At 41.8% G+C, this 25,000-nt stretch overlaps 3 protein-coding genes across 5 annotated transcripts in view; 1 reads left to right on the plus strand and 2 right to left on the minus strand.

Moving 5' to 3' along the window:
- LOC311044461 (transforming acidic coiled-coil-containing protein 1-like) overlaps positions 1-230 on the minus strand; it is a 27,442-nt gene extending 27,212 nt beyond the window's left edge. The window contains exon 1 of the mRNA XM_084056064.1: positions 1-230. This exon is cut by the window's left edge and continues 34 nt beyond it. Coding sequence (XP_083912190.1) covers positions 1-31 — 31 coding nt within the window. The 5' untranslated portion in view covers positions 32-230.
- Positions 231-2,606: 2,376 nt separating this feature from the next.
- On the minus strand, positions 2,607-18,966 carry ddhd2 (DDHD domain containing 2). Of its 3 annotated transcripts, none has more exons than XM_084056221.1 (19): positions 18,831-18,966; positions 18,164-18,346; positions 15,929-16,127; positions 15,084-15,274; positions 14,733-14,822; positions 13,827-13,947; positions 13,503-13,592; positions 13,252-13,393; positions 12,635-12,843; positions 12,476-12,543; positions 12,244-12,363; positions 11,999-12,094; positions 11,724-11,909; positions 10,935-11,090; positions 10,350-10,452; positions 9,715-9,876; positions 9,440-9,571; positions 4,821-4,989; positions 2,607-4,656 (listed from the first exon to the last, which is right to left on the minus strand). In XM_084056221.1, exons 2-19 carry the CDS (start codon positions 18,284-18,286, stop codon positions 4,572-4,574), a joined length of 2,442 nt encoding a protein of 813 aa, XP_083912347.1. In that variant the 5' UTR covers positions 18,287-18,346; positions 18,831-18,966; the 3' UTR covers positions 2,607-4,571. The 3 variants fall into 3 exon arrangements, with proteins under 3 accessions (XP_083912347.1, XP_083912348.1, XP_083912349.1); XM_084056222.1 differs by having other exon boundaries at positions 18,838-18,948; XM_084056223.1 differs by lacking the exon at positions 9,440-9,571.
- A 686-nt stretch (positions 18,967-19,652) lies between these two features.
- LOC311043092 (clustered mitochondria protein homolog) overlaps positions 19,653-25,000 on the plus strand; it is a 19,057-nt gene continuing 13,709 nt past the window's right edge. Inside the window, exons 1-5 of the mRNA XM_084054263.1 lie at positions 19,653-19,855; positions 20,913-21,055; positions 23,408-23,523; positions 23,670-23,841; positions 24,758-24,895. Coding sequence (XP_083910389.1) covers positions 21,001-21,055; positions 23,408-23,523; positions 23,670-23,841; positions 24,758-24,895 — 481 coding nt within the window. The 5' untranslated portion in view covers positions 19,653-19,855; positions 20,913-21,000. The remainder of the gene's footprint in view (positions 19,856-20,912; positions 21,056-23,407; positions 23,524-23,669; positions 23,842-24,757; positions 24,896-25,000) is intronic.

Here is a 25,000-nt window from a genome sequence, read left to right on the forward strand (position 1 = left end):
TCTTCCTGTGTTGGCTGAGGGAGCCCCCCATGTCGGCACTCAAGGGCGAGTTCTGCTCGTGTGGCGTCTCAGTTTTATCCCAGATGCTCTGTATGTCCTTCAGAAGTTCACTTCTGCCTCCTCTTCTTTGGACTGTGAGAGTTAGCGGCCAAGCCACTCAACCATGCCCCTTATCTCATCTCATCTCAGCCAGCACAGCTCTGTATTTCATGACTGACACAGTACTTCCACTTGATAGACCTTCTCCCGACTGAAGTCCTCTCTTCCTCTCTCTCTCCTCATCTCTCTTTGCTGATGCTGTTTTGTTTGAAAGCCCAGGAGTACAGTTCACATTAGAACCACTCAGCTAGCAGTCCCCGCCTCCCTCCCTTTCTCTCTCTCTCTCTCTCTCTCTCTCTCTCTCTCTCTCTCTCTCTCTTTCAACCCTCTATCCTCTCTCTCACACAGGCCACAAACAGGCCTTCTCGTATAGAGCAGATTACAGTCACTTGTTAAGCACTACATGACCTATAGAGAGATGTAAATAGATAATATTGGGAGGGCCAATTGTGCCAGTTTAAAAGCTAGCACAATAATAGCACTCAGTGAGAGTTAGATGGGAGGGGGGGGGGCATTGTTCCAGAGAAAAGACTCACTCTATTGTCAGTCAACAGAATAACATTTTCAAAGGACAAGGAGAGAGGGGAGAGGGAGATGGAAAGAGGGATGGTGGGAGGAGGAGAGGACAGCGGCAGCAAAACACAGCTTCTCTTGTTAAACTACCTGCTGTGGCCCAGAATGCAATAGGATGCCTTCCCTCCCAGGCCCTCATTAGCATAACAAAACACCCATCCATAGACGCATGCATGCATGCACCTGTTTTATTATTACAATGTATGATGGATGCTTCAATGTCTTAACTGTCAGCAGAACTTTATAACCCATAAACTAAATTAAATTAAACATTGCCCTTACAACATCCATTCCATGCCACACCTCACAATGACCATACAATAACAATATAATCACTGTCACATAAAAGCCATCTGCAAAGAGCTTGCAAAACCCTGTTCTGTATGTTCTGAATGTTCTGTATCAGTGAATTTGATTATGCTGGATTAAAAAATCACGATGTTCGATCGATTACTTCCAATTAAGTGCAAAGTGCAGACCTATGAGTCATCCCACTGTGTGGATGTAGGGATAGTGGTTTATAGAAGAGCTGCTAGTAAAAGAAGCAGATTAACAATGCCAGCCTCATCTCATAATTAAACCTGTCTAGTGCTGGTGATCTCCTTTGATATGGACAAAAAGGTACATTTCTGGAATCCGTCTGTCTGTGTATGTCCTCAGTTTTTGCCCAGTATTGTGATGCCAGACATCACAGTAGGCTATTGACGATATATGTTGCTTCAGGCAGCACTACATGTGAACCAGCAGGTGTCCTACCCAACACCCCAGGGGATCAATTTCTCAGTGGAAGAGTAGGGAGAAGACCACCTCCACTGCAGATAGTTATAATGCATTAACATACTAGAATGGTTAAAATATAATTGTATTAATTTGAATAAGTAATAAATTAGTAAACAAAATAAGTTCCATCATAAGCTTATTTTCATGCTGGCCTTAATTAGCTATTTCATTTGAGGCTAGCTAGTGCTGATATGAATAGGCTGGTCTTCGAGATGAGAGATTAGTGTAGGCCTATAGGCCTATATTTACTCCCACTCAAGTGAACCACGAGTCACGCCTTTTCCACTCTGAGGTCTTGATCTACTCCCACCGTGAGCCCATTTTCAGCAGTATAAACACTCCATGCACACACAACAGCATTGAAAGTCAATGCATTACAAAATGCTATGAATATTTCATAATCGACATGAATGGGTAGCTACTACAACAGCCACTAAAATAGCTTTGACCTCGTTTCATCAGATAGTCTATCATCTCCAGACTGGCACACACTGCACTGCTGTGCATTAATGTACTTGCTCCCTTTATTACATCAAGTATCACCGTTACTGGATAGTACAACTGGAAAGAAGACAAAACAAAACTGACCTCAAAACGTGGCACATGGTTGAGGACGATGGAAAGAACCCAATTTACAGTGATGAAATACCTCATAGATTCTGAATCTCTCAATCACTGTAGTGCAGCATTCCCAACCCACCTGTGGGCCGGGCTGTGAGGATATTGCAAGTAGGACCCCAAAACACGAGATTTTGATGATAATATAACGATATATATAAAACGATTTATATATATAAAACGATATATATATATATATAGATATAACGATTTAAACGATTTAAACCTTCAAATTGAACTTCATTGTGATACCGCTAAATAGGACCTTAAAGTATACCATTACTGATCTCATTGATCCAAGCCAAAACACATCGATTGATTGATTATTGAAATAAACCTGCTCTGAAAATGGATGGTCAGATTCTGGGTGGGCTACAAATGCCCTTCAAGATTTTTAAAGGAACCACTGCTGTATAGTGTGAGCTAATTAGACCACTAACCTCATCCTGTTACAATCCTGCAGGGATTTATTTACAGTATGTGTCAATAATCAATATATTGGCGGAGGAAACACAAAAAACAGTATGCTATTAATATTTTATTATGGCACACACAACATGTAACCATACTTATAGTCTCTCTTAATAAAAACAAGAATTTATTTTTGGTTTAGACCAATATAGTGGTATGAAGTGCAAAACAGACTGGTGAGAGCCAGTTATTGAGTGGGGATCAATGATTACGGAGGCTAGGCTTACAGGTGTGGCCATCCGTCTGATCCATTTAGTATGAGACAGTGAGCAGTCATGGAGTTTCAAGGAAAACACTTTAAATGTAAACTGAGAACACTGTCTGGAGTAGTAGGAGATTTAAGTGTAGATCATATTGCAAGGAAAAGAAGTGCTGACATGTATCTGCACATCAGAACAGAATAATTAATTGTGAGAAGTACAACTTACAAATATTACAGGGTATAGGTTGTGGGGCAGTGCCAATGTCTAGTATATCATATGAAACTTTAAAAATAATTTACTCAAGTGGGGAAAGAAGAAACAGATGCATACAATACAGGTGAGGACAAGAACGTCTGTGCCCTTGGATTGTGCAAAAAAATTAAATTGTGCATATTGGACATCAGTCTGCCAAGTAAATGAGCTTACATCAGGATAGGGAATGTATTACTGCTGAGGTTGAATGTTGGGGTTAGCAGCAGGAAAGCAGAGAGAAGAGAAAGGAGAAGGCTTGGCACACACACCTTGGGGTGTTACTGACCATGTACAGCAGAAATGTACTGCCCACACTCCTACGTGACAACACTAAGCAGTTCTCCATCAAGCATCCTTTTTTCCCAACCATCTGCAATTCTGACAGATTTCTTCAAAAGACAGCTTTCACCGAGCCGATATAAATATCTGTCATAAAAGCTTCAATGCATAGCCTTCGCTTCAAACAAACAAAAATGCGATAAGAACAAAGGCATGGTTAAGTTTACTTTCCATGTCAGTAAGAAAATGGTTAGAACTGGGAAATCAAAAGGACAAAGTGACATAATTTATATATTGCACAAAAATTCCATGAGCAGCATCATTAGCTGTAAAGCAGCCTATATACTGGCATACAGTATAAACATCAAGATGATGTGTAATGGACAAGATGCAAATCTGCATTATCCTTGCGGGAAACAAAATGTACTTTAGTAAAATACAATAATAAAGCCTGATTTATACTTTGGCACATGCTGAAAATAGCCAATCTACATCCTCACAACATGTCGCGGTGCGACGTGTTTTGAGATTGTAGATATATTTTCAGCGTGCAACACCGGCGTACGGCAGTGTAAATTAAGCGCAACTCTACCTGTTTTGGACAAGGGATATTAAGGATTCTAAGGTTTTACGCAAGGTCAAACTAGCCCTCTAAAACAACCCGCGTTGACCTTCTGTAGAGAGACTGGTCTAATTTCTACAGGTGGTCTCACGTGCTTGAAAGGAAGATCAATACTGGCCAAGAGATCCTTCATCATACAAGTTAAAAGACAACATCTTCCACAAAGTTGTCCTTTTTTTCACAAACATAACAGTAGGTATGGCTCTGGATAACCAGTAAGTGTGTATATACTGTATGTAAAGTATGTATGTGTTTTTTTTGTAAGTGAAATTGCACAGTAAAAAAACTACTAAACTAAAAAAAGCCTAAACCCCAAAATGAAAATGCTGATATGAGGCATGCCCATGAACACTGGCTCAATTAGAAACAAACTTCCATCTGTAGTCAGAGCCTTTAAGAAAAAGTTACTTTCCATTGTGAACCTGAACGGTTCTTCGGCGCCTCCAACAGAGGCACTCAAGTGAACAACTCGCTGTGCGAGTTGATATTTCGGAACTAAATCACCCTCCAAAAGCCCCTGGTCTGAGGAGAGGACACTTGGACGACAAGACGGTCTGGGAGAGGATTGTACAGCCTATGAACTTTGGCCGATCTTCCTTCATTTGTTTTGCGTTTTTCATTAACTACCGTCGGTCGTAAAATTGTCAATAACCAAGTCTGCGTTCATAGAAATGTTAATGCTGTTGAGGCTGCTCAAAGGGAATCCCCAGCTTGTCGTAGATCTCCTTCAGCAGCAAAAGAGCTGTGTCCTCAGATTCCCTGGCAGACAAAGAGAAGAAGACATTTTCAAAAACACAAAGATGACCTGATAAAAGACAATTAACTAAAATAAAACTAAACAGCAAAATAGATCTGAAACAAATAGTCCACAACAGAGCACTATTATCCCATCCTCATATTCCCCATGTGTATGTATGACTCACCAATAGCAAAGGTGAGACTGGATGGCAAACAGGTATTCATTGAAGCTTTCAATGGGCTTTTCTTGCAGTACGTAGTCAATCCTTCGTCCTCCATTCAACATCCCCACTTTGATATCACACGCCTGTGTTTCCTCTGACGACATTGGAGACTCTGCCTCTTCGTGCATGCCTGTATTGACAGGGGTAAAACAGGGGAAAATATGATGAAGGATAAATAACCACATCCCTTTGTGAAAAGAAGGGAACAGTTTAACTAATGGACAGGGGAGAACTAATACACTGGAGCTACTGTCTTCTGCAAATCCTGAATTTCTTTTTAGATACTTATATGCTTATTAGGTTTTTCTGTTGGTTGCTTTGTACTGTATTGTGCCCTAGTTTACGTTTATAGGCTGCGATCAGGATGTATCTTCTATGTTCTGGGTGGGACTTATTTTAATATGTACGGTTTTTAATGTGAGTTATTTTGAATGTGAATGCATTTACCACACCAATAATTTCCCCTTGGGGATAATGAAGTTGACCTCACCTAACCTTATATTATTTTTCATGTTGTACTATTAGCTGCAGCATAGAATACGATTTCCTATTTAATCCGACCTTCAGGTGTAAAATAGGGATTCTTTTTAATGATGTAGATCAGACCATGTTAAGGGTCTGTCGTCTGATGCTCTGATCTACTCTGAATAAGTGATCATTGTTAAAATAAGTCTTAAATAGCTCTATATTCTCCTAGTAATCATTGCTATATAGAGTGTTTGTTTCATCCTATCAGGAGGAGACAGAGGCCATACAGGATACAGGATAAACAAGTGAAATTTAAAGTGATGGGGGGGGGAGTTTTTTTTTTTTTTTTAACCAGGATGCTATAAAAGTTTAAGTGATAAATGAGTTTTCTCTTTCCTGATTGGATGAAATTTGTGTCCCACCTGAAAATGTATTTTCTGTTTATTAAAGAGCTGGAGAAACCCCTGTTATGGAATAAACACAATATAGAGCTTTAACCTGTTAACAAAAAAAGAAACGTACTGATAAATATGCGGTAGTAAATTGTCAGATATTATTTCCCACATGAAAACATTAAACCATGTAGTATATGGTTTAATTGCCATAAGATCAAAGAAACATGATACAATCACTGGCACTGCTTTTTTGTTAGAAGAGTGAGAGCACTGATGTGGCTTATAAAGCCATGTACTGCCGTTTTGTTCATAAATCAGTAAGCAATGCTTTCTTCTTCAGAACTCTCAATGGCTACTTGTAACTTGTATCTCTTACTTACACTGATGTTACAGGCTTGTATTTCCAGACAGTATTAACATTTCACTCAGCAGTGAGCAGTGTCTTATTTCAACTTACACAGTATTGTGTCATTTACACCATACTGAGAGTGACTGAGACAAGCTTAATGTAACTTTGTTGGAGGTAAGTCTGACTACTTCAACACTACATATTTCATGACCATCTCCATCTATTCCTTAGGAGACATGTAAGGTATGGGAAGAAAACATGTTTTGTTGTACCTTCGGTAGAAGTATCTTAAATTTAGATGGATCCCAGAGCCGCAATGTGGAAGCGGGGCAATGTGGAAGCGGGGTAAACAGATGAAGAAAGAAGAATGGAAACCACAAACAGACAGAGAAAATGAGGAATGAAATTGAATTGAAGAACGAAAAAGTATGAATAAATTGGAAGTGTCAACAGCAGACGGAAGGGAGGACCAGGAAAAGGTCTAGTAGTGTTAAGGGATAGGGAATGAGGGATGAGCGTAGAGTAAGATTAACATAGCATTGCATGGAATGTGAGGGCCTACGCTACACCTACAATAGTGTAGAGTTAGGCTACATACAGTATATTGTTTACATACTGTAGGACCTACAGTGTGTAAACAATATACTGTATGTAGCCTAACTAACCTACAGTGTAGGTTATATCATTTAGCTTAAATCAGTCACACTACTGATTTAACTGATACGAGAGGAAATATTCTTCATCAATAACCTAGATCTTCTTGTTTGCAATAAACCACAGTGGACAGTCAGTGGTCATTCATCTTCTGTTTCCCAGTCAATGATGACACTATTGTACACATCAAAGCCAGAGAAACCAGTCAATTGAGTAGCTGCAGGATTACACCTCTGAATGAATGCATGGGGAACTGAGGCTGAGTTTTGACAATGTCAGATCCTGTCTGGATGGGTTAGGGAGAGCCCTAACGCGTTCAAACAGGATACATGACTTGACCTGGGCTGGTCACATCACATGGGCACCGTCCTTAAAGCTGGAACACAACAGCTCTTCTTCCTCCGCAGTCTCAAGAGGTTCAGTATGGACTCCATGACACTGTGCAACTTCTACAGGTGCACCATGGAGGATTTCCTGATTGGCTGCATCACTGCCTGCTACAGAGAATGCTCAAAATACGACCACAAGATTCTGCAGAGTGGTTAAACAGTGCATCACCAGCACTGAGCTGCCAGCCATGCAGGACCTCTACATCCAGAGGAGCAGGGTGAAAGCCCAGAGAATCATCAAAGATCCTAGTGACCCCAGCAATGGACGGTTCACTCTGCTACCGTCTGACAAACGGTACTGGAGCATCTGGTTATGATCCAGCAGGCTAAGGAACAGTTTCTATCCTCAGGCCATACAATGTCTGACATTAAAAAAAAGTTAGATAAACTGTAACAGGACTACAGTTTACAGATACGGGTTGTGCAGATTCCGTTCACATTTTGTATTGCTATTTCTAATATTTATTGTAAATTTCAGTAGTATACAGCACTAGAACATTAGAATATTCTGCCACCGATTCACTTTAATGCCATGACTGTGGCCAGTTAGGTGACTGTGGATCAACTTTTGTAAATAATGAAACACATTTGTATGTCTATAACGCGGTTGCAGTACATGTATACACCTCCTAATGCGTAACTAATATGTTCTTTCCAAAATGTTACTAGACCACAGACTTGTTCCTCTCGTAGATCAACTGATGCTTGCATGTCAACCAGTTATGCAAGCATCAGTATAAATATTTAACAGTTAACTGGAGGGGACCCAAGTCAACTATCCTCAGTTTACATTTAGCAGACAAGTCTGGCCTCACATCAGAAGAGAACAGGTCCCTAACAAACTGAATCACCTCTGTGAGATATTGCGGCAATCAAATCTCATTGCAAAAGGTGTTTTTTTGTTTATCCTAAAGACTGACATCACAGGAGTGATCTGTGGGGATTATGAATACAGTTGGACAGTATTTAGAAATTGATCATTTAGTTTGGACTCGAATCAGTGGTAAAGATACAGAATATATTCTGAGAAGAAGACAGTGTTTCCATCATGTCAATAACAGTTTTATAATTTCCCTTAAATCCCAAATAAACTCACTTAAGTGAGGGGATGAGAGCAGCTGTCAGAGAGAAGCCACTCTCATTGTTGCTGATAATGTTGCATCACCAGGTTATCCAGTGCCAGTGGCGTTCCCTGGATTTACATTTAGGGCAGGCGAGATCCCCCCCCCCCCCTCTATTACCCCCAAAAAAGAAATTTCAACTCAATCGAAAATCGCCGATCGAAAACCGGCGAAAGTGGCAGTTTTCAAGATGTTTTGGCCATTATCTCTGGAACTGAAGGTCCAATCTGCTCAGTTCAAAGCGTGTTGGTTTTCTATTATGGTTTAATTCTCTGATCCGGTGTAGAGCCCGTCTACTGTATCCAATACTTTCCTAACACATATACAGTCATGTACACACAGACTACTTCATTATCCGCTCTAGACCGGATAAGCAAAATGCAAAGTGATTTGATGCCAGTCTAGCTGTTGCCGATCTACATTTTTCGGGACTGAATGAGGTTCAAGTCAACTCCCAAAAAAGATCAACAGATCATGCTTGAAATTGCAGCTGGCTGAAGTCGGTGACTTGGCCAAGTACAAAACATTCAGCTCTGCCCAGGAGATTGCCCAGATTTCTGACAGCATTGCGCGCACAAAAGGGGCGGCTGCTCAAAGAGGTTTGTTTAACTTGTGTTAGTTGCCATGTTCAGAAGATCATTCTCCAGCTTACATTTTAAAACCTGGCTGCAAAGCACTATGAGTCAGTCGAGGCTGACACATCTTGCTGTAATGCATGTGTAAAGTAACATCCGGGATAGATTGGATATAGCCTACCGTGATACATTTCATTAGCAACACACCATGGCTATGTTTGTTGCATTATAATTCCAGGCAAGACATTATTTAACACTGCCGCTGTGCAGTTAATGTCTGTGGCTAACATGGGCTTGTTGTTGTGCCGTGCAGTTTTGGTTGTTAGTGTATTAGCTTATTCTGCGCCTGGATTTATTGTGAACAGTACACCTACTATATGCTGCACTAAAAAACTAAGCAATGACATCATATTTCCACTTTTAGTTGGCAGCTCCCCTCTGCTTAAAACCTCTTCCAGCGTGCCTGCCTTGAACCTACTATAAATAAACAGCAGACAAGGAAGCTCAGAAGAGAGTTCTCTGTATATAGTGGGATGGACTCGAGTAGTTGATAACAACACTATCCAACAATGAGCTGCAAAGTGTTCATTCACTCAAGTCATTGTAGCCATGTACTTCCACTGGCTTACCTTGGAAGTAATGCATATGAAGGGCCTTGGGCCACTCCAGCATTTGAGTCCAAAAATCATCCCTTTTCTCGTCCCTGTTAGCAGAAGCAGCGCCTACCACTGAAGGTGAGGTTAAAGCGGAGAGGGAATGGGCTACATGCAGGGAGGGAATAGTTTAGGAAGAGACAAGATTAGATGTACATGGGCAAGACACAAGCACAAAATCCATACATCCAAACACCCCTACCATCACACACATGCAGACATAAGTACAGTTAGGGATGCTAGCTTTATACCAGGTGGCCCTTGTAGGTTTTCTTCTGTTGTGCTTTCTCCTTCCTCTACTGGGGGCAGTGCAGCCACAGGCAGTCTGGAAAAGGACTGCCACGCAGTCCTTAATGATCCCAAAACATTGTTCTTCAGGTCCATACCCATACGAGTCAAACTGTCTTTCAGTTCTACGGGACAGAGACAGAGATGTTATTGTTAAATTTGACTAAAAGGAATGTGAGCACAACTACCGTCACACATTAACTATAGGGCACTTGCCGGGTGCTCAGTTCCAGCTCTAAGCTTAAGGCTTAAGGTCATTACACACCGGCGATTATGCGACGATACGCAAAATTCGGACTCGGCCCGAATAAAAAAAAGACGCTTTTTCGCTCCGCGAAACTGATGTGGAAGCTTGCATTGACTTTATAAGGTTTTTAAAAAAAACGTATTATTCGCATGAAAAAATCGGCCCGGTGTGTAAGTACCTTTAGAGCTGAAACACGTCTGTTTCTTTGCCATGTTGCCTGTCTATTAAAATAAAATAAGAAGTGCCTGAATGGACAGAATGTGAGTGCTGGCTAGCATTCTATACATTGTTTAATTTGACACTTGATGTCCCGGAGTGCCAATAAAAGCCAACAGAAACAGGAAGACATACCCAGGTGCATCCTCTTGCGCCCCTTGTGGTGAGGAATGAGCATGGGCTCCAGGTCGCCCTCTGAAACTATCATGGGTTCTAAGCGGTATGCTACTGGGTCATACTAGAGATAAAGCAAAAGGACACATTTATTTATCAAAGGATTACGAACATTAAGAACACTTTCATAAACTCACCGCTTTATGATGACATGATTGGTGTTTGTTTCCTGTGGTACACGCTAAAACCTCAGCTTGCTCTGAACGTTTACTGTTACTACAGTACATGCAAGCTTAGTATAATCTCAAAAGAACTGCAAGGTAGTGAAACTGAGTTCATGGTAGTAAATTGCTGTCACTGCACTTCAAACAAAAAAGTAAAACAAAAAGCTGCCTTTAAGAGACTTTCCCCTGCCTGCTCTTGAGCTCTCGCCCTCCTCTATGAACTCAGGGATTATTTCTGAACATTATAGGTGTGAACTCCCACTTCAGATGATTGGTTACCTATAGCAAGGTAAAGCTTGTTCGGACTTGCACTAATTGCTAATGTTGCTTGTGCCAAAAATGTAGATCTGTGGGCATTAGAAAGCGAGGTGCATCTACTCACAGGGTGGTATATGTTATAGAAGCTCTTGCACGTGGGGAAGGTGTAGTTGGGATCGATGCGTTTAAGTCCACGGACGGTCAGGAACATTCCAATGGGAGAGCCAAATGCGAAAAAGCTCTGAGGTTGGAAAGCCAGCTGTGGGTAGTTAATGGATACCTGGAGAAATGAGTGTGCTCTTATAAATTTCATAAAACATTGATCGATTAACACACATTTCTAAAAGTATAGCATATATATATATGCATCTATAAAACAAAATCTATTGGAAGTTATTTGCAGTATGGAAATAGACAATGATGGTTCAGAACCATGAACAAACAAGTATCACTCAACATCAACAGACAAGGGGAGAGCAGGGAACAACTACACGTATGGGACAGGATGGACACAGGCACTGGTTTTGGCACTGGGTTTGTAGGCCTCCACAGCACAATGGATATAGCCACAATCCCAATATTGCATTTGTTTTCTCCTTACAGAGTGAAATAGCCACTATAAGCATTTGGCTCAAATTACAAAACATAATTCTAGAAGCCAGTCTTCTCTGACCTGACTGTGTGTAATGTAAAATTTATAGCATGAGAGAATATGAGAGCTATAACTACAGCAGGGACCCCTCTCGGGATCATGGGGACACAGTGTGAGACAAACCTGTCCCTTGGCTATGTCTCCATTGGTCTGTCCAGGCAAGCAAAAAGGGGGGAGAGAATCAGGAAGGTGACATATCACAGCCTTCATATACTTGTACTACCAGGCATCAACAAGTGTGCTGCAGCTCGCGCACGCTACCTGTCCAATGCCCACGTCAAAATATTCGTAGTCCACGGCGCTGGTGATGGACTGGGCCCTGAGGAAGTATGACTCGTGCGCCGTCGCCCCAAAAGACTCGTTACTGTGGTGATCATCTGGTGAGGGATCCTCCTGAGGTGGTACTTGCAGCCCTGGAGGCAGGAGTACGGTCGCTGGCTTACAATCCTACTTGGAAAGATGGACAACAGATTTATGGTCTCTTGACCCCGTAAAACATCATAGCGCTAACTGGAGAGTTTCAGAGTGTGTCTGACCTCTTGAGCACGTTTCCTCCTGACATAGTTCAGGATCTTCTTGCGGGGTCCGAGAGGAATTCCTAAATCTTTAAGGTCACTATCCTGACATAGCACCTTTAAAGAACAGAGAAACAGATATGCAACTCGGTAAGTCAATTTATCTTGTACTGTTTTTGCGTGTGTACTGTATGTATGTAAAGGTACTTATGCATGTATGTCTTTGTACTGTTATTTTTGTGAGAAGCTGTGTGTGTATGTGTTACCAGTGATTCCAAATCTAGATTCTCTCTCTGTAGTGTAGCCAGGTGTTCCTGTAAGCCCAGTCTGAGCAGAGCCTGCTCCAGGGCATCACAGGTCAAAGGGCAGGGCTCATCAGCTGCTGTCTGAAAAACAGAGCATGACAGATAACTAACTAACTTCTAACTGCACAATCAATAGAACTGATCAGATCATTCTTATCAGAACTTGTATCTGCCATTACGAATACTCCATTACCTCCTCCCTGACCATCTCGACTGATGCAGTCCTCTGATTGGTCAGAAGGTCAAACAGGATCAATGAACCTGATGACAACAGAGGAAAGGTCAAATGTTTCTCTTGGTTAAATTGAATCTTTTTCATAGCTGTGTGTGTATGTGTGTGTGTTCTGCATACCCAGGCTATGGCCGACTACAGAAACCTCCCCTGTGAACTTGGGGTGTCTCTGTCTAAAGAGAGTGTGCAGCTTGTTGACCTCCGAGGCCACTGTGTCCACTATGGTCTGACAGTAGGTGGGGCTGTTGTAGAAGAACAGGTCTAGAAGAGTGTCATTGGTGAAATGCCTCAGTCTGCTGATGCTGGGCAGAGTGATTCTCTGGATGTCCCTATGGTGAAAGGAGAGGGAAAGGAGTTTGACAATGATAGACACAAGAACAGGGAGAGTGCATGTTTCAGTAAGTACATTTTTGAGACATTTTAATAAAAGGTTAGAATGAAATAAACAATTTCACCAGTAAAATAACATGAGTAGAAAATGAGAGACAATACAACAACACAAGTCTGTATGCCCTGGTGGATTTCAAACTAGGGTTTCAGTGCATCGAGAAGAGTCTTTTAAGAAGAGACTAAACTAAAACCAACTGCATTTAAGACTTTTCAATCCCAGATATTAGAAAACACAATTTAAAACAAAAGACTATTTTCAGGACCTGCAGGCACTGAATAAACACAAGCCACAATCAAAGCACTGCACTTTACAGTTCTCTTCAGTACGTAAGTTAGTGTATCCTTACTCATCCACACCAGTGGCATCTCCATGCAGAGCGCTGTGCCAGTTGACCGGTAGAAACTCCACTCTGCCCACCGTGCCCTCCAGCTGGCCACGCTTGTAATGAGAGGCCAGTAGAGACAGGGATGCACTCCTAAAGTCATTCACTGGAAAGGAGGAGGGGAAAAAAACAGTTTTCCTAAACACACATAGACCCACCTACTGTACATGTCCCCCTCACGTGCACAGACTTTGCACACACAAATGCTCACTTACCACACTGTATGATGGATCTGAAGCGAAGGTCACACGCAGGACCGATTCCATGGACCATGAAGACAAGATGGTCTACCTTGTCTGGCTCACCTTAAGACAAGGAAAGTGGGAGTTTAGCCTGTGGCTGTACAGGTGTATGATCAAGAACAGTCCATGTTGACCATAATTCAATGGTGGCCATTTGGCTGTCACATCACTATAAGAATGGTGCACCGTGCAACACATCTGTGACATGATGGTTGGGTATTCAACTTTGTCAATGTACATTACAATTTGTATTTGTCCTTATTCAAATACACCAAACTAATAATATCACACACACACCATCTGGTATTTCCACAGAGACGTTGTCCACTCCCCTCTTGACGGTTCGAGGGCGTGTCTGCTCAGAGGGGGAGTGGACCCACTCATCCTGTAACCCCAGCGGCTGATACTGCATTATCAGCTAACATTATGGAGAAAACATAGAAGACAAATTAATAGTGTGATACATTATATACACGTATGTCTAGTTCTATATCTTGAAATTTGTAATACATTAATAATTATCTCTGCCAGGTTGGAGCGGCATGGGTGGAGAGTATGTCTTTGTATGTCTATGTGTTCTGCGACTAACCTCTCTAACTACTACACAGATCAGCGGCACGCTGCCAATAGGCCAAGGAACTCAGTCCCTGAATATTCCAGCATCAACAACTATGCAATTTTTCTGCATTCATAACATCTACCGACCCTCCAAGCTAATGGATAAGTGTCTGTCTGTGAGGCTTTGGAGTGGAACTAGCCAGTACGTCTAGCACAGTACACCACTGTGTTACAATTCCTCAGAGAGACAGACAGGCACACAGACATCGCATTAACTATGCATGTGCATGCGTAGCGCGCGCACACACACACACACACACACACACACACACACACGTATTACATGTGCGTGTGCGAGCACCCAACACAAACAAAGACAGAGACACACAATGGCACCTACGACATGTACAGTACCTGACAGTCTTGCCATGACATACCCAATCAGCTTTTGCTCACACAATGCTTACTATATGAAAGTGCATGCGTCCAACAACATTGGGTGGACGCAATGTTTCAAATCCTCCCTCTTATACATTCTCCCCATTATGTAATTCTTATTTTGCCAAACTGTGTTTTGTGCAACTGTAACAAAAGCAATCTCAATCTGAATACAGGTTATTGCGCTAATTTGTGAGCAGCCCTAACCTTGGGATTGTGCAGGATGACCGTCTCTCCTGAGGGGAATTCCAGCTTCCTCTTCCACTCATCCAGAGTCACAGCTATCATATAGGCCTCCTGAAAGACCAGAATAACGATACAATACCAATAAGGTTTACTTGTCAACAACCTTTTACACTTAAAATGGACCTCAAAATGCCACTGCAGATACCAGGAATAAATGAAGATGAGAAGAGGGACGAAGGTGTGGAGTGGAAGAGAGAGATTGGAATGATTGGGGGTCAACAGAGAAGAGAGAGAGGAGAGCAGAGCTGGTGAACCCAGAGGGCAGTGGGAGGATGCAGATGCAGGTTATGCTATGGTGTCAGATCGAGGTACCTCCAGACGCTTGCTGAAGTCTTCCGTGTAGGGTATAAACCTGGTGTCCTTGTCTCCTTTGTAGAACCAGGTGCAGCGACGTACCTCGGTGGGAGCTTGCTCCCAGTACACTGCGTGGCATTCCCTCTCCTTGACACGCACATCATATCGCTCTCCCTCCACGGCAACCACCACATCCTCCTTCTCCCCTACTACACATGAAATTCCTCTCTGAGTTACAAATGAATAAATTAGCAAGTAGGAATACAAATGGATAGTATGGGGCGTCAACAATGCTGGTATCGTTTACACAGGAAACTGATACGATCAACATAGATGAAACCTACATTTGAGACTCTCGAGCTTGAAAGGTTATATTAGCATTGGATCTGGTCTAGCACTGGATCTGGTATAGCATTGGATCTTCTTTCGTCGGACACAGCCAAGTGCCCCATTGGGCAGGGGGCCAGTGTTGGCAACAGGGCAGTTGTGATATCTCATCCTTCCGATTTCTGTTTATAGCTCTCTCTCTCCAAATAGTAATACATTTCAAAATGTCTCATTTATTTACTGGTTCAATGAGGTGTCTATGAAGGACAAGAATAGCCTAGAGTAAATGGTATTGTGAAAGTCTGCTCTAAGATAATCGGAGGCCAAATGAGTGCTCCTTTGGGAGAAACAGCCCAGAAAGCAACATGAATTATTAGCCAACCTGACTATGTTCTGTCCAGTGAATAATAATCTTTACTTTAACTTTACTTTACACACACACACACACACACACACACACACACACACACACACACACACACACACACACACACACACACACACACACACACACACACACACACACACACACTTACCAGTGGTGTAAGCATTCTCTAGTTTCTCAGAATCCTCTCTACTGAACGGATGCCATAAGGTGGTGTTGTCAGTCAGTCGGCAGTAAAACCAATGAGGGTGTACTTCTTGATAAGGGGGCGGGACCGACTCCATGTCCAGCATCTCGAAGGAGGAAGTGGATGAAGGGGTGGCCTCATCCAGCACTGGTGACAGTGACACCTGAGGAAATGTTATCTCAGTCAAAATCTATATGAACACCTGCATAACCAAGGCTCTCAACGTTACTTCTTCATTGCAGCGTTCAAGAATAAGGAATTGCATCGGACTGAGCAGGGTGTCCTTCCACTCAGCTCCTATCACAAAACCTGAAACCAATGGACAGTAGCAATGAGCAGCAGCTATGGGCAGGCGTCAGACCTTCCCTTGGTCAGATGCACAAAGACCCGCTTTGTCCTCCTCACAGAGCCATCTCCTCTCTTCTTTCCACACCTGACTCAGCTGCAGCTCGTAAACAAACCAATTGAAAGACACAGGATATCACACATTCAAACACAAGGCTATCATTCGCTGTATCATATGGCAAACAGAAACCAGGCTACATTAGCATCTGGCTCTCGTTAATAAACAGCCTACTGTCTCCTTTTGCTGTTCAACTTGTACGTTAGTTCCAAAAAGTGTGAGGCTGCCACTGACTGCCACAGTAAAACAGTCCCTGCTGTTGATAGATGGTATACCGAATATATTCACTGTTTTGACTGTTTACTATCAATACCCAATGTGTACTTACTTACTTACAATGTAGGTTGACTGACACTACTTAGCCCCAAGACATATACTGTACACTGTCAATAGGCTGTACATACAGGTGCATCTAAAAAATAAATAAAAATATTGTGGAAAAGTTCATTTCTTTCCGTAATATAATTTGAAAAATGAAACTTTCATATTATATTCTACAATCATAAGTGCAATCACAATTGCGCATAAAGTGAAATATTTCAAACTGTTTTTTTTATTCTTCTGATTACGGCTAAATGAAATTACAGTTAATAAAAATCAGAAATCCTGTATCTCAGAATATTCTTTAAGACCACTAAAATAAGGATTTATAATACAGAAATGTCGACCATCTGAAAAGTATGTTCATTTATGCAACTCAGAGTTTGATATTGTCAAGAGGAAGATGGGAGACACCAGACCAAACAATACAGATGAGATGAAGGCTGCTATCAAAGCAAATAGGTCTTCAATAACACCTCAGCAGTGCCACAGGCTGATCACCTCCACGCCACATTGATGAAATAATTTGTTCAAAAGTAGCCCAGACAAAGTATTGAGTGCATAAATGAACATACTTTTCAGCTGTATGCTGTAATCATCAAGATTAAAACAAAAAGAGGTTTGAAATATTTCACTTTATGCGCAATGAATTTAGAATATATGAATATATATATATATATATATTAGATGCACCTGTACATACAGTATATATGCATTAATTGACGAAAGATGTATGTTCATTGGTGGTGAAAGATTGGAGATTATACTTGAAGGGTTGCCAAATCAGAAAAGCGATTTGCAATTTCATCTCAGTTTAATCATCAACAGTTAATCAGATTTAAGGAAGCACAGTCATGCTTCAACAATAATAGAATTGAATAATATCATAGCAATACAAGTGGCATTCTTATATACACCTATTTTTCATCAGAAAATACCAAAATCTGCAATGAAATACCATGCCTGAGAACTAAATCAGATATGTAACAAAAAGTAGCACCACCCTATCCTGTACACAGAATGATGGCAGTGGACTTTACCTGCATGATAACATTCGCAAGTACGTGGCAACCAAAATCTGTTTACGTGCCTACTGCACTAAAGCCTTGTGAACTGAAAGCCATACTTGTGTAGTTACTAGATATTGGTATGTATATGTATGCCAACTATAGCCCAGGCAGGCCTAATATGTTATTGTCCTTGTGTCCTCTGACCTTGATGTGCCAAAAAAGTTAACATGTTTCAACATCCCCCAGTGCCACAAATAGAATACCACCAGGACGAGACACGTAAGTAGCAAGTACAGTGCAAGGTCTATGTTTGCACTACAGTCTATGGTTTGCACATGCATAGATATACAGTAGCTCTGGTCCATAGTGTGAACTCCTTCTATAACGCTATGGACCAGAGCTACATATAGAGCATAAGCATACACAGATACAACAAACACACTGTAATGGACACAAACAAATCACCTGCTCCCCATTTGCACTTCCTCCAACAGGGGTCTGAGTGGGGCTGTTGTCAGACAGGTCCTGGACGTTGATGGTAGGGGCAGCCTGAGAGAGACTCCCCTCTTCCCCACGGTCCTGGGACATCAGATCACCCTAACACACCACAACCCTCACACACTTGAAGGGTCCCACTCAAAGCTGTACCTTTAGTGAAGAAGAGACAGCCCAATGTAAAAGACGCTATAAAGAGATAATACATTATATTATGGCCAAAAAGCCATACATTTACCACGAAGACGAAGCTAAACTAGAAACGCATAGAAACTAAGTGGCTAGATCATTTCATTTGGTCTCATTTGGGCTAATATATAATTAGATTGACACAGTATTAAGAAGATTAACTAGAGGTAATCCCACTCAGTTCTCAGAAAACTGTGACGCCTGGTCGCTTGGAGACCACGCTGTAACGTTAGTGGTTGAGACAGACAGACACACGGACATCTAGGAAGATATAACCTTGACATTCATTCCCATGACTTGACTGTCCTCACTTTAGCATGAACACACACTCCTCACTCAGGCCACCAAGCCAACAAGAAGAACACGACAATCTGACTCAAAATCGTTGCTATAACGGGTAGCGGTTAGCTAACAGACAGTTGCGTATAGCTGGCTGAAGAACACTCACTTCTCACTTTTCAAGTCCAGGTGTTTATTGGCGTTACCAACGCGACTGGCGGCCGGCCGTTACGTTAACATAACGAACCACACATAACATTTACATTTGTATTTGCTCTCTCTCCAGCTGAGCTAGCAAAGGTGGATATTGCTCCTGGAGCCTGCGATTAGTTGCGCGCCAGTGTCGCGCGCGAAAACGACCGACCTACAAGCTCATCACGCGTAGCGACGCGACGCGCCATGAGCTTGTAGATCGGGGGTTTCCGCGCGCGACGCTAGCGCGCAGCCACCGTCACCGGACTCTCTCTTTTCCCGTTGTTTCGACCATGTGGGCGTGGTTTTGAGGTTAGGTTTACCGTTTTTAGACTGCAAGGTTCGTTAAGGTTAGGTAGTAGGGTTAGGCATCGTTTTTGTGAGGTTTGATTAATTGAGCACAAATGTAAGGACCCCAATAGAAACAAGCCATAGGCTTTCTTGGGTTTAAAATCCTCTCAGCAGACCTTGGGTTTAACTGCACTTTCCTGTGCTTTTTTTTGCAAACTGCTAATAAAGTATTCAATCAACCAATAAATCAGTAAGTTTAGGGGTTAGGGTTAGGTTTAGGCATTTGTGAGAGGTTAAGTTTAGGGTTAAGGTTGGGTTTAGGTATAGTTGTTTGTTTAGGGTTAGCCTTAGGTTTAGGCATAGTTTTAGTGAGGCTAAGGTTAGCATATAACCACGCCCACCTGGGCGAAACACCAAAGAAAGAGGGAATCCCCTACTGTCACAGGCAGCGACATGACATCATCAGGAACACGCCCCCCTAAAGATCCATATACGTCATGAATGTGTAATGTAGGGGAAAAGGGGGACTGGTGTTGTTGTTACAGGCTTATTATGCACTAGAAAAGCACATCAAACTAGTGGCGTTCACCATCATGGATCATTCTAAAGTCTGCCTGCTTCAGCACAGCTCAATATGTTCTTTGTGTTGGTGAACTTTGTGACGATCGAGTGAGATCTGCGGCTGGAGTTTCCTGTCTTGCAACAGCAGAGGTAAAAAAAAAAAAAAAAACTTAAAAAAAAACACAGTAGGCTGTCCGGTCAGTCCTATCAACGTGTAGGCCACAATGCTATTGTTGTTGGTTATCTTCTTGATCAAGAACAGGAATGTTTTCTGTGGCATTCTAAAGAATACCACCAGCCAAGGCACCTGCTCTTTGCCTGGCTACTGGTTTGGAGTGAGAGTGACTATTCACGTGTAGCCTATGTAGTAGTAGTAGTAGTAGTAGTAGTTTATTTTGGTCATAAAAAAGAAAAATACAATGTATTCATCTCTCATCATATGGATTAGACCAAAAAGGTGTAGGCAGAAGCCAATGGCTTATTTTGCCTATCCTTTTCACAATGGAAAAGGAATGTCATTTGTGTGTAGCCTAGTTAAGGCATACTTCATAAAGAGACAGTTAAAAAAACTGTGTCTGTCATGGTTTAAAAAGGAATGCATATTAAGGACATGCTCAATGGCTGGCTGGCTGCCCACTAAAACGGGTCAAATATATAGGACCCCATACAGGGAATAAAGTAAACTATGGTTCACATGTTTCCATTGCCACACACACACACACACACACACACACACACACACACACACACACACACACACACACACACACACACACACACACACACACACACACACACACACACACACACACACACACACACACACAAGTTTAAGACAGTAAACATTAAATATACACTGTACGCTTATAGTTCACACCTTTCCTCCAGGGCAGACTATGGGAGGGAGAGGGGAAGAGAAGAGAGGGAGGAGTGGGATAAGATGGAGGAGGGGAATGAGCCAGTATGAACAGACACACCCAGCCCAACAAAGTGAGTGAGAGACAAGGAATAATGTGTTGAGCAATGGGTGGGTGTGGCTATCTTACACAGGGAAAACAGATAAACTGAGTTTGCCAAGTGCGGCCAGTGTGGTAGGAGTTATAGTCCTGGATACACTATTATTTGAACGTTGCTATACTCCCGAACACTCCTGGGACACACACACACACACATTCACTCAGTCACTCTCTCTTGTGTACTCTTCCAGCAATCTGCAACCAGACTACAAGAGCAGCTTCCACTGCGGAGAAAACAAGGAAACAGAGAAAGACAGCCCAGTAAAAACTTTAGCAGACATGAAGGACAAAATGAAGAGAGGAGGAGCAACTGGAAGAAGTCAGGGGACGTCTGGTGAGTAACCCCAGCACTGTATTTTTCTTCTCTATTGCTCCACACTTTCTTCCATTTTTTCCCTCTTTCATCTGACTGGTTGTGCCTCCCTCACTGAACAGTGTGAGGAGGGTGGGAGATTTAGCACAACTCTGCTGGTTTGAATAAGCCCCAGTGCTACTGTTTTATCTCTGCCTCTCGCAGTGTTTGTTACTTCTTGGTTTAGGAATGTCTGCAGGAGAATGTGTTAGCTTTCTACGCAGCTGTAACGTGAAGCACTCCATGCTAAAATACTTTGATGCTACCTCGATCAAAATCCCATGGGAATATGTCAAAATTATGAATGTATTTAAGATACAGGCATCATTACATCTTGTCCAGTCATTTATTATCACACACAACGAATAGAATTATACCTCTCCTGTTCACTTTTCTTGTCTTTCTATTTTATTTAATCCCACTGTTCTCATGCATTCACCAATCTGCCTTTGGCCATGACATGATCCCCACCCCTCTCCTTCTCATGATGGATAGATGTGAGTGCTGTACAGTTGTTGTGTATGTTGGCGTTTCTCCAGTATAGCCTGAGGTGTGACTCCCCTCAAAGGGACACTTATCTCTAAGGGGGACAGGATGATTGGCAGATTATGTAATTTGGAAGAAACCATGTGAATTGAGTTTAATAAGATAATAAGATAAACCGCTATTAATCCCTGGAGGGAAATTCAGGTCACATAGCAGTAATAGCAGTGAGAATGAAACACAGAAGAGGTACAGGTAAGAGCCAAACCAAGATAAATAAGAATATACATAAAATACTGAGCTGCTGGCCCTAGGTATCTGCACTGGATCTCTGAATGAGTGAATAAGTGAAAATATGTACAAAGTCTATCAATAAATAAAAATATACAGTGAATATTATGAATTATCTATTGCTATGCTTATCAACACTGAGTATATGAATGAATGATGTACAATCTACATATCAACAGTGAGAGACGGCTGCTAGTAGTATTATGAGTTTAAAATAATAACAGATCAATGGTAAAACAAACACAGTATGCACTGAAACAATACTATGCTCTGTAGTAGCAGCACAGCAGCTCCAATAGGAAAGAAGCAGATCATTTAAGGCATGCACAGAGGAGGGGCGGTTTTCCATCCAATCACAAACAGAGAAACATTTTTTTCCTGGGTGCTGCTCAGGCACACACTGGGCCCAGATTGACTACAGGCACTGAGGAATTACACTGCTATAATTTATGGCAGTACATACTGTATCCTGAATATTTGGGCTCATTGTCCAGGTGCCATATGGAACATAAAAAATGCCTACATACAGTACCAGTTAGCATGCCATCTTGCTATGCAGGGCTGCAACTATTGATTATGTTCAAATTACTGTTTTGATTAATTGAAGGATTGAGAAGCGGTTCTTTTTTTTTCAACAAATTAATTAACCCCTATTTCATATTTTGACGCACAAAAGTGAAAATAGTGAAAATAGCCGCGATGCGACACATTGTGAGCTTGAAGATCTTCAAGCTCACAATGTGTCACATCGCGGCTATTTTCACTATTCTTCAATGTTTTTGACATTTACAAAAACTTTTCACCTGTAATAATGACATGCCCAAATGATGGATTGATTATACTTATTGAATTAGCAACTATCGATCATTTTTTAGAATCGATTCAATTGATTTGTTCAATTAACTGTTACAACCCTACTATGGTGCACACACATTTATGTGGTTTCAGTTTGCTGCTGTATGCTAATTTGCAAATGCCAGCATTGGGTGTGGTTGTCCCTTTGCCCTGAGATGGCAGGAAAGCTTATAGTTAAAATCAACAGGTTTAGTCACCCTCCAAGTTAACGAACACGCTGAGTCCTGCTCTTCCCCTATGTATGTATGTCTCTGCTTCTCGGTGTGTGTGTGTGTGTGTGTGTGTGTGTGTGTGTGTGTGTGTGTGTGTGTGTGTGTGTGTGTGTGTGTGTGTGCGTGTGCGTGTGCGTGTCCGTGCGCGTGCGTGCGCGCGCGTGTGTGTGTGTGTGTGTGTGTGTGTGTGTGTGTGTGTATTTGAAAGAGAGAGAGAGACACACCCCACTTTCATTTTCTCACACATTTTGTTTTACATGTACACCCTTCAGGCACTCTCACTCACACGCCCACATGTCCACAGGCATTATAGTACAGTTCATGACATGTCCTCAGGCATTATACTACAGCTCTTGATGGCAGAGGAGAGTTTGTGCAATTATGCCTCAGCTAAAACCATTTTGACAGGATATTGTTGGATCAATGGATAATTATGAATTCAGTCATAAAGCTCGTCACTCACTAAACCCTTGATACTCTGATTTTTTTCCAGTCTCAACAGACGTCCCAATATGCAGTATAAAAGTGCCTGTTGGCATCAAACAGGAAGAGGACACATCATTTCCTGTGAAGATTCAGGGGGCAGGAGTAGAACCATTTGAGATGCAGGTAAAACATCTCTCAGGGCATTTACCCAAGCTCTTGCTCTCTTATCACCTGTCATGTATCAAAATGATAAATTATCAAAATAATAGAGATGCTGGGAAATGTTTTTATAATGTGTTGTTGTTGTTGTTAAACCACATGTTTTGCAGGTCCATGGCTTTTGGCTGGTCCAAGATGCAGTAATGGCCCTGATGGCTAAAGAAGAAGTGTGTCCACGTTCCAACCTGTCTTTGGCACTGTCTGGGATGACTCTAGACCCCCTTGCAGAACTACAAACCCTGAAGGGTCTCAAACCAGGATCTTCCCTCCGCCTGGTTGAAGGTAACTTTTTCTCTGTTTCCTGCTATTTGTTTTCTCTTCCAGCTGGCATTTTACAACATGCAGCTCTGAAATCATGAGAAGTCAGTAAAAATCTGTAAATGCCAACAATGGTTAGCCAACAATGATTTTGTTGGTATGTTTGTCTTATTTATTTTCACACGGTTATCATTTTGCCTTTAGTTTTAGACTGCCAATATGTCTTTGTATACTTATTATAACATTTTATTATTTAATTTAATCAAGGTAAGGTTGCAATGCACAAATAGGTCAACACACGCCTAGTAAAGACCTTAACTTCACTTCTATGTAAAACCGTTGCCTCAGCTTTGGTGTCACATGATGTGGAAGTGACTTACAGTTGCTGTGCTGGTTTAGAGATCACATCTGTCTGCCAACAAGTTAGGCATTCTCTCACCTTCTAGCTATGAATGCACCAATAATAATGGCCCTGGTCTGTTATTTCACATTTAGCCTGTCATATTTTACCCTGTGTACAAGGTATGCCTGAATTAATTATATTAGTAGTTTACTACATGAAATACCACCCTTGAACAACCGTGTCATATAATCTGTCTCCTGCACATAATTACATGCTTGACTCCCATAAATCTTTCAGGAAAAAAGGAAATTGATCCCATGAGTGATTTATTTGGGTTATTAACATTTTATAGTGTATTTATAATAGATAGGCGTTGGTAATTTGAGGGAACATAATGTTGACATTTGAAAAAAATCATACAATTCTTCTAATCTTTAGATGCTTTAGACATGATTTGTGCACATGAATTCAGATCATTCTAGTTTGACATGATTTATCTGCATTTACAAATGTTGTACATGGATCATCCATTGCTGTGACAACAAAGAAAGCCTGTGTTATGTCTTTGGCAAATCGTGTATGTGTATATCATTCCAGAGCCCTACTCTCCCCGTTCGGCCAGGGTGCATCTAGGCCGTGTGCTGGAGCTACTGAGAGCATCTGGGCCTCAAGATGCATTGAAAGATGGATGCTCACCCAGTGTATTGGACACACTCACATACACACACACTGCAGGTACACACATCACACATCACACCTCACACTTACACATACACTGTGCACGTACATAAAGGATAGCATAAACAAAAGGTTCCTGGAACAATGCGAAATTTCTACAAA

This window comes from Gymnoscopelus microlampas (assembly GCF_963454915.1).
Source record: "Gymnoscopelus microlampas genome assembly, chromosome: 4".
In the NCBI taxonomy this organism is placed as follows: domain Eukaryota; kingdom Metazoa; phylum Chordata; class Actinopteri; order Myctophiformes; family Myctophidae; genus Gymnoscopelus; species Gymnoscopelus microlampas.

What these genes read in the sequence shown, in the direction of transcription:
- ddhd2 (XM_084056221.1), bottom strand. Translation starts at nt 18,286, where the DNA reads ATGTCCCAGGACCGTGGGGAAGAGGGGAGTCTCTCTCAGGCTGCCCCT. An exon ending in TTGACGTGGGCATTGGACAG is followed by an intron (nt 11,091 to 11,723) that starts GTAGCGTGCGCG and finishes TCATTTCTCCAG; the next exon opens with GTATCCATTAACTACCCACA. An exon ending in GCGCAAGAGGATGCACCTGG is followed by an intron (nt 9,877 to 10,349) that starts GTATGTCTTCCT and finishes TCTGTCCCGTAG; the next exon opens with AACTGAAAGACAGTTTGACT.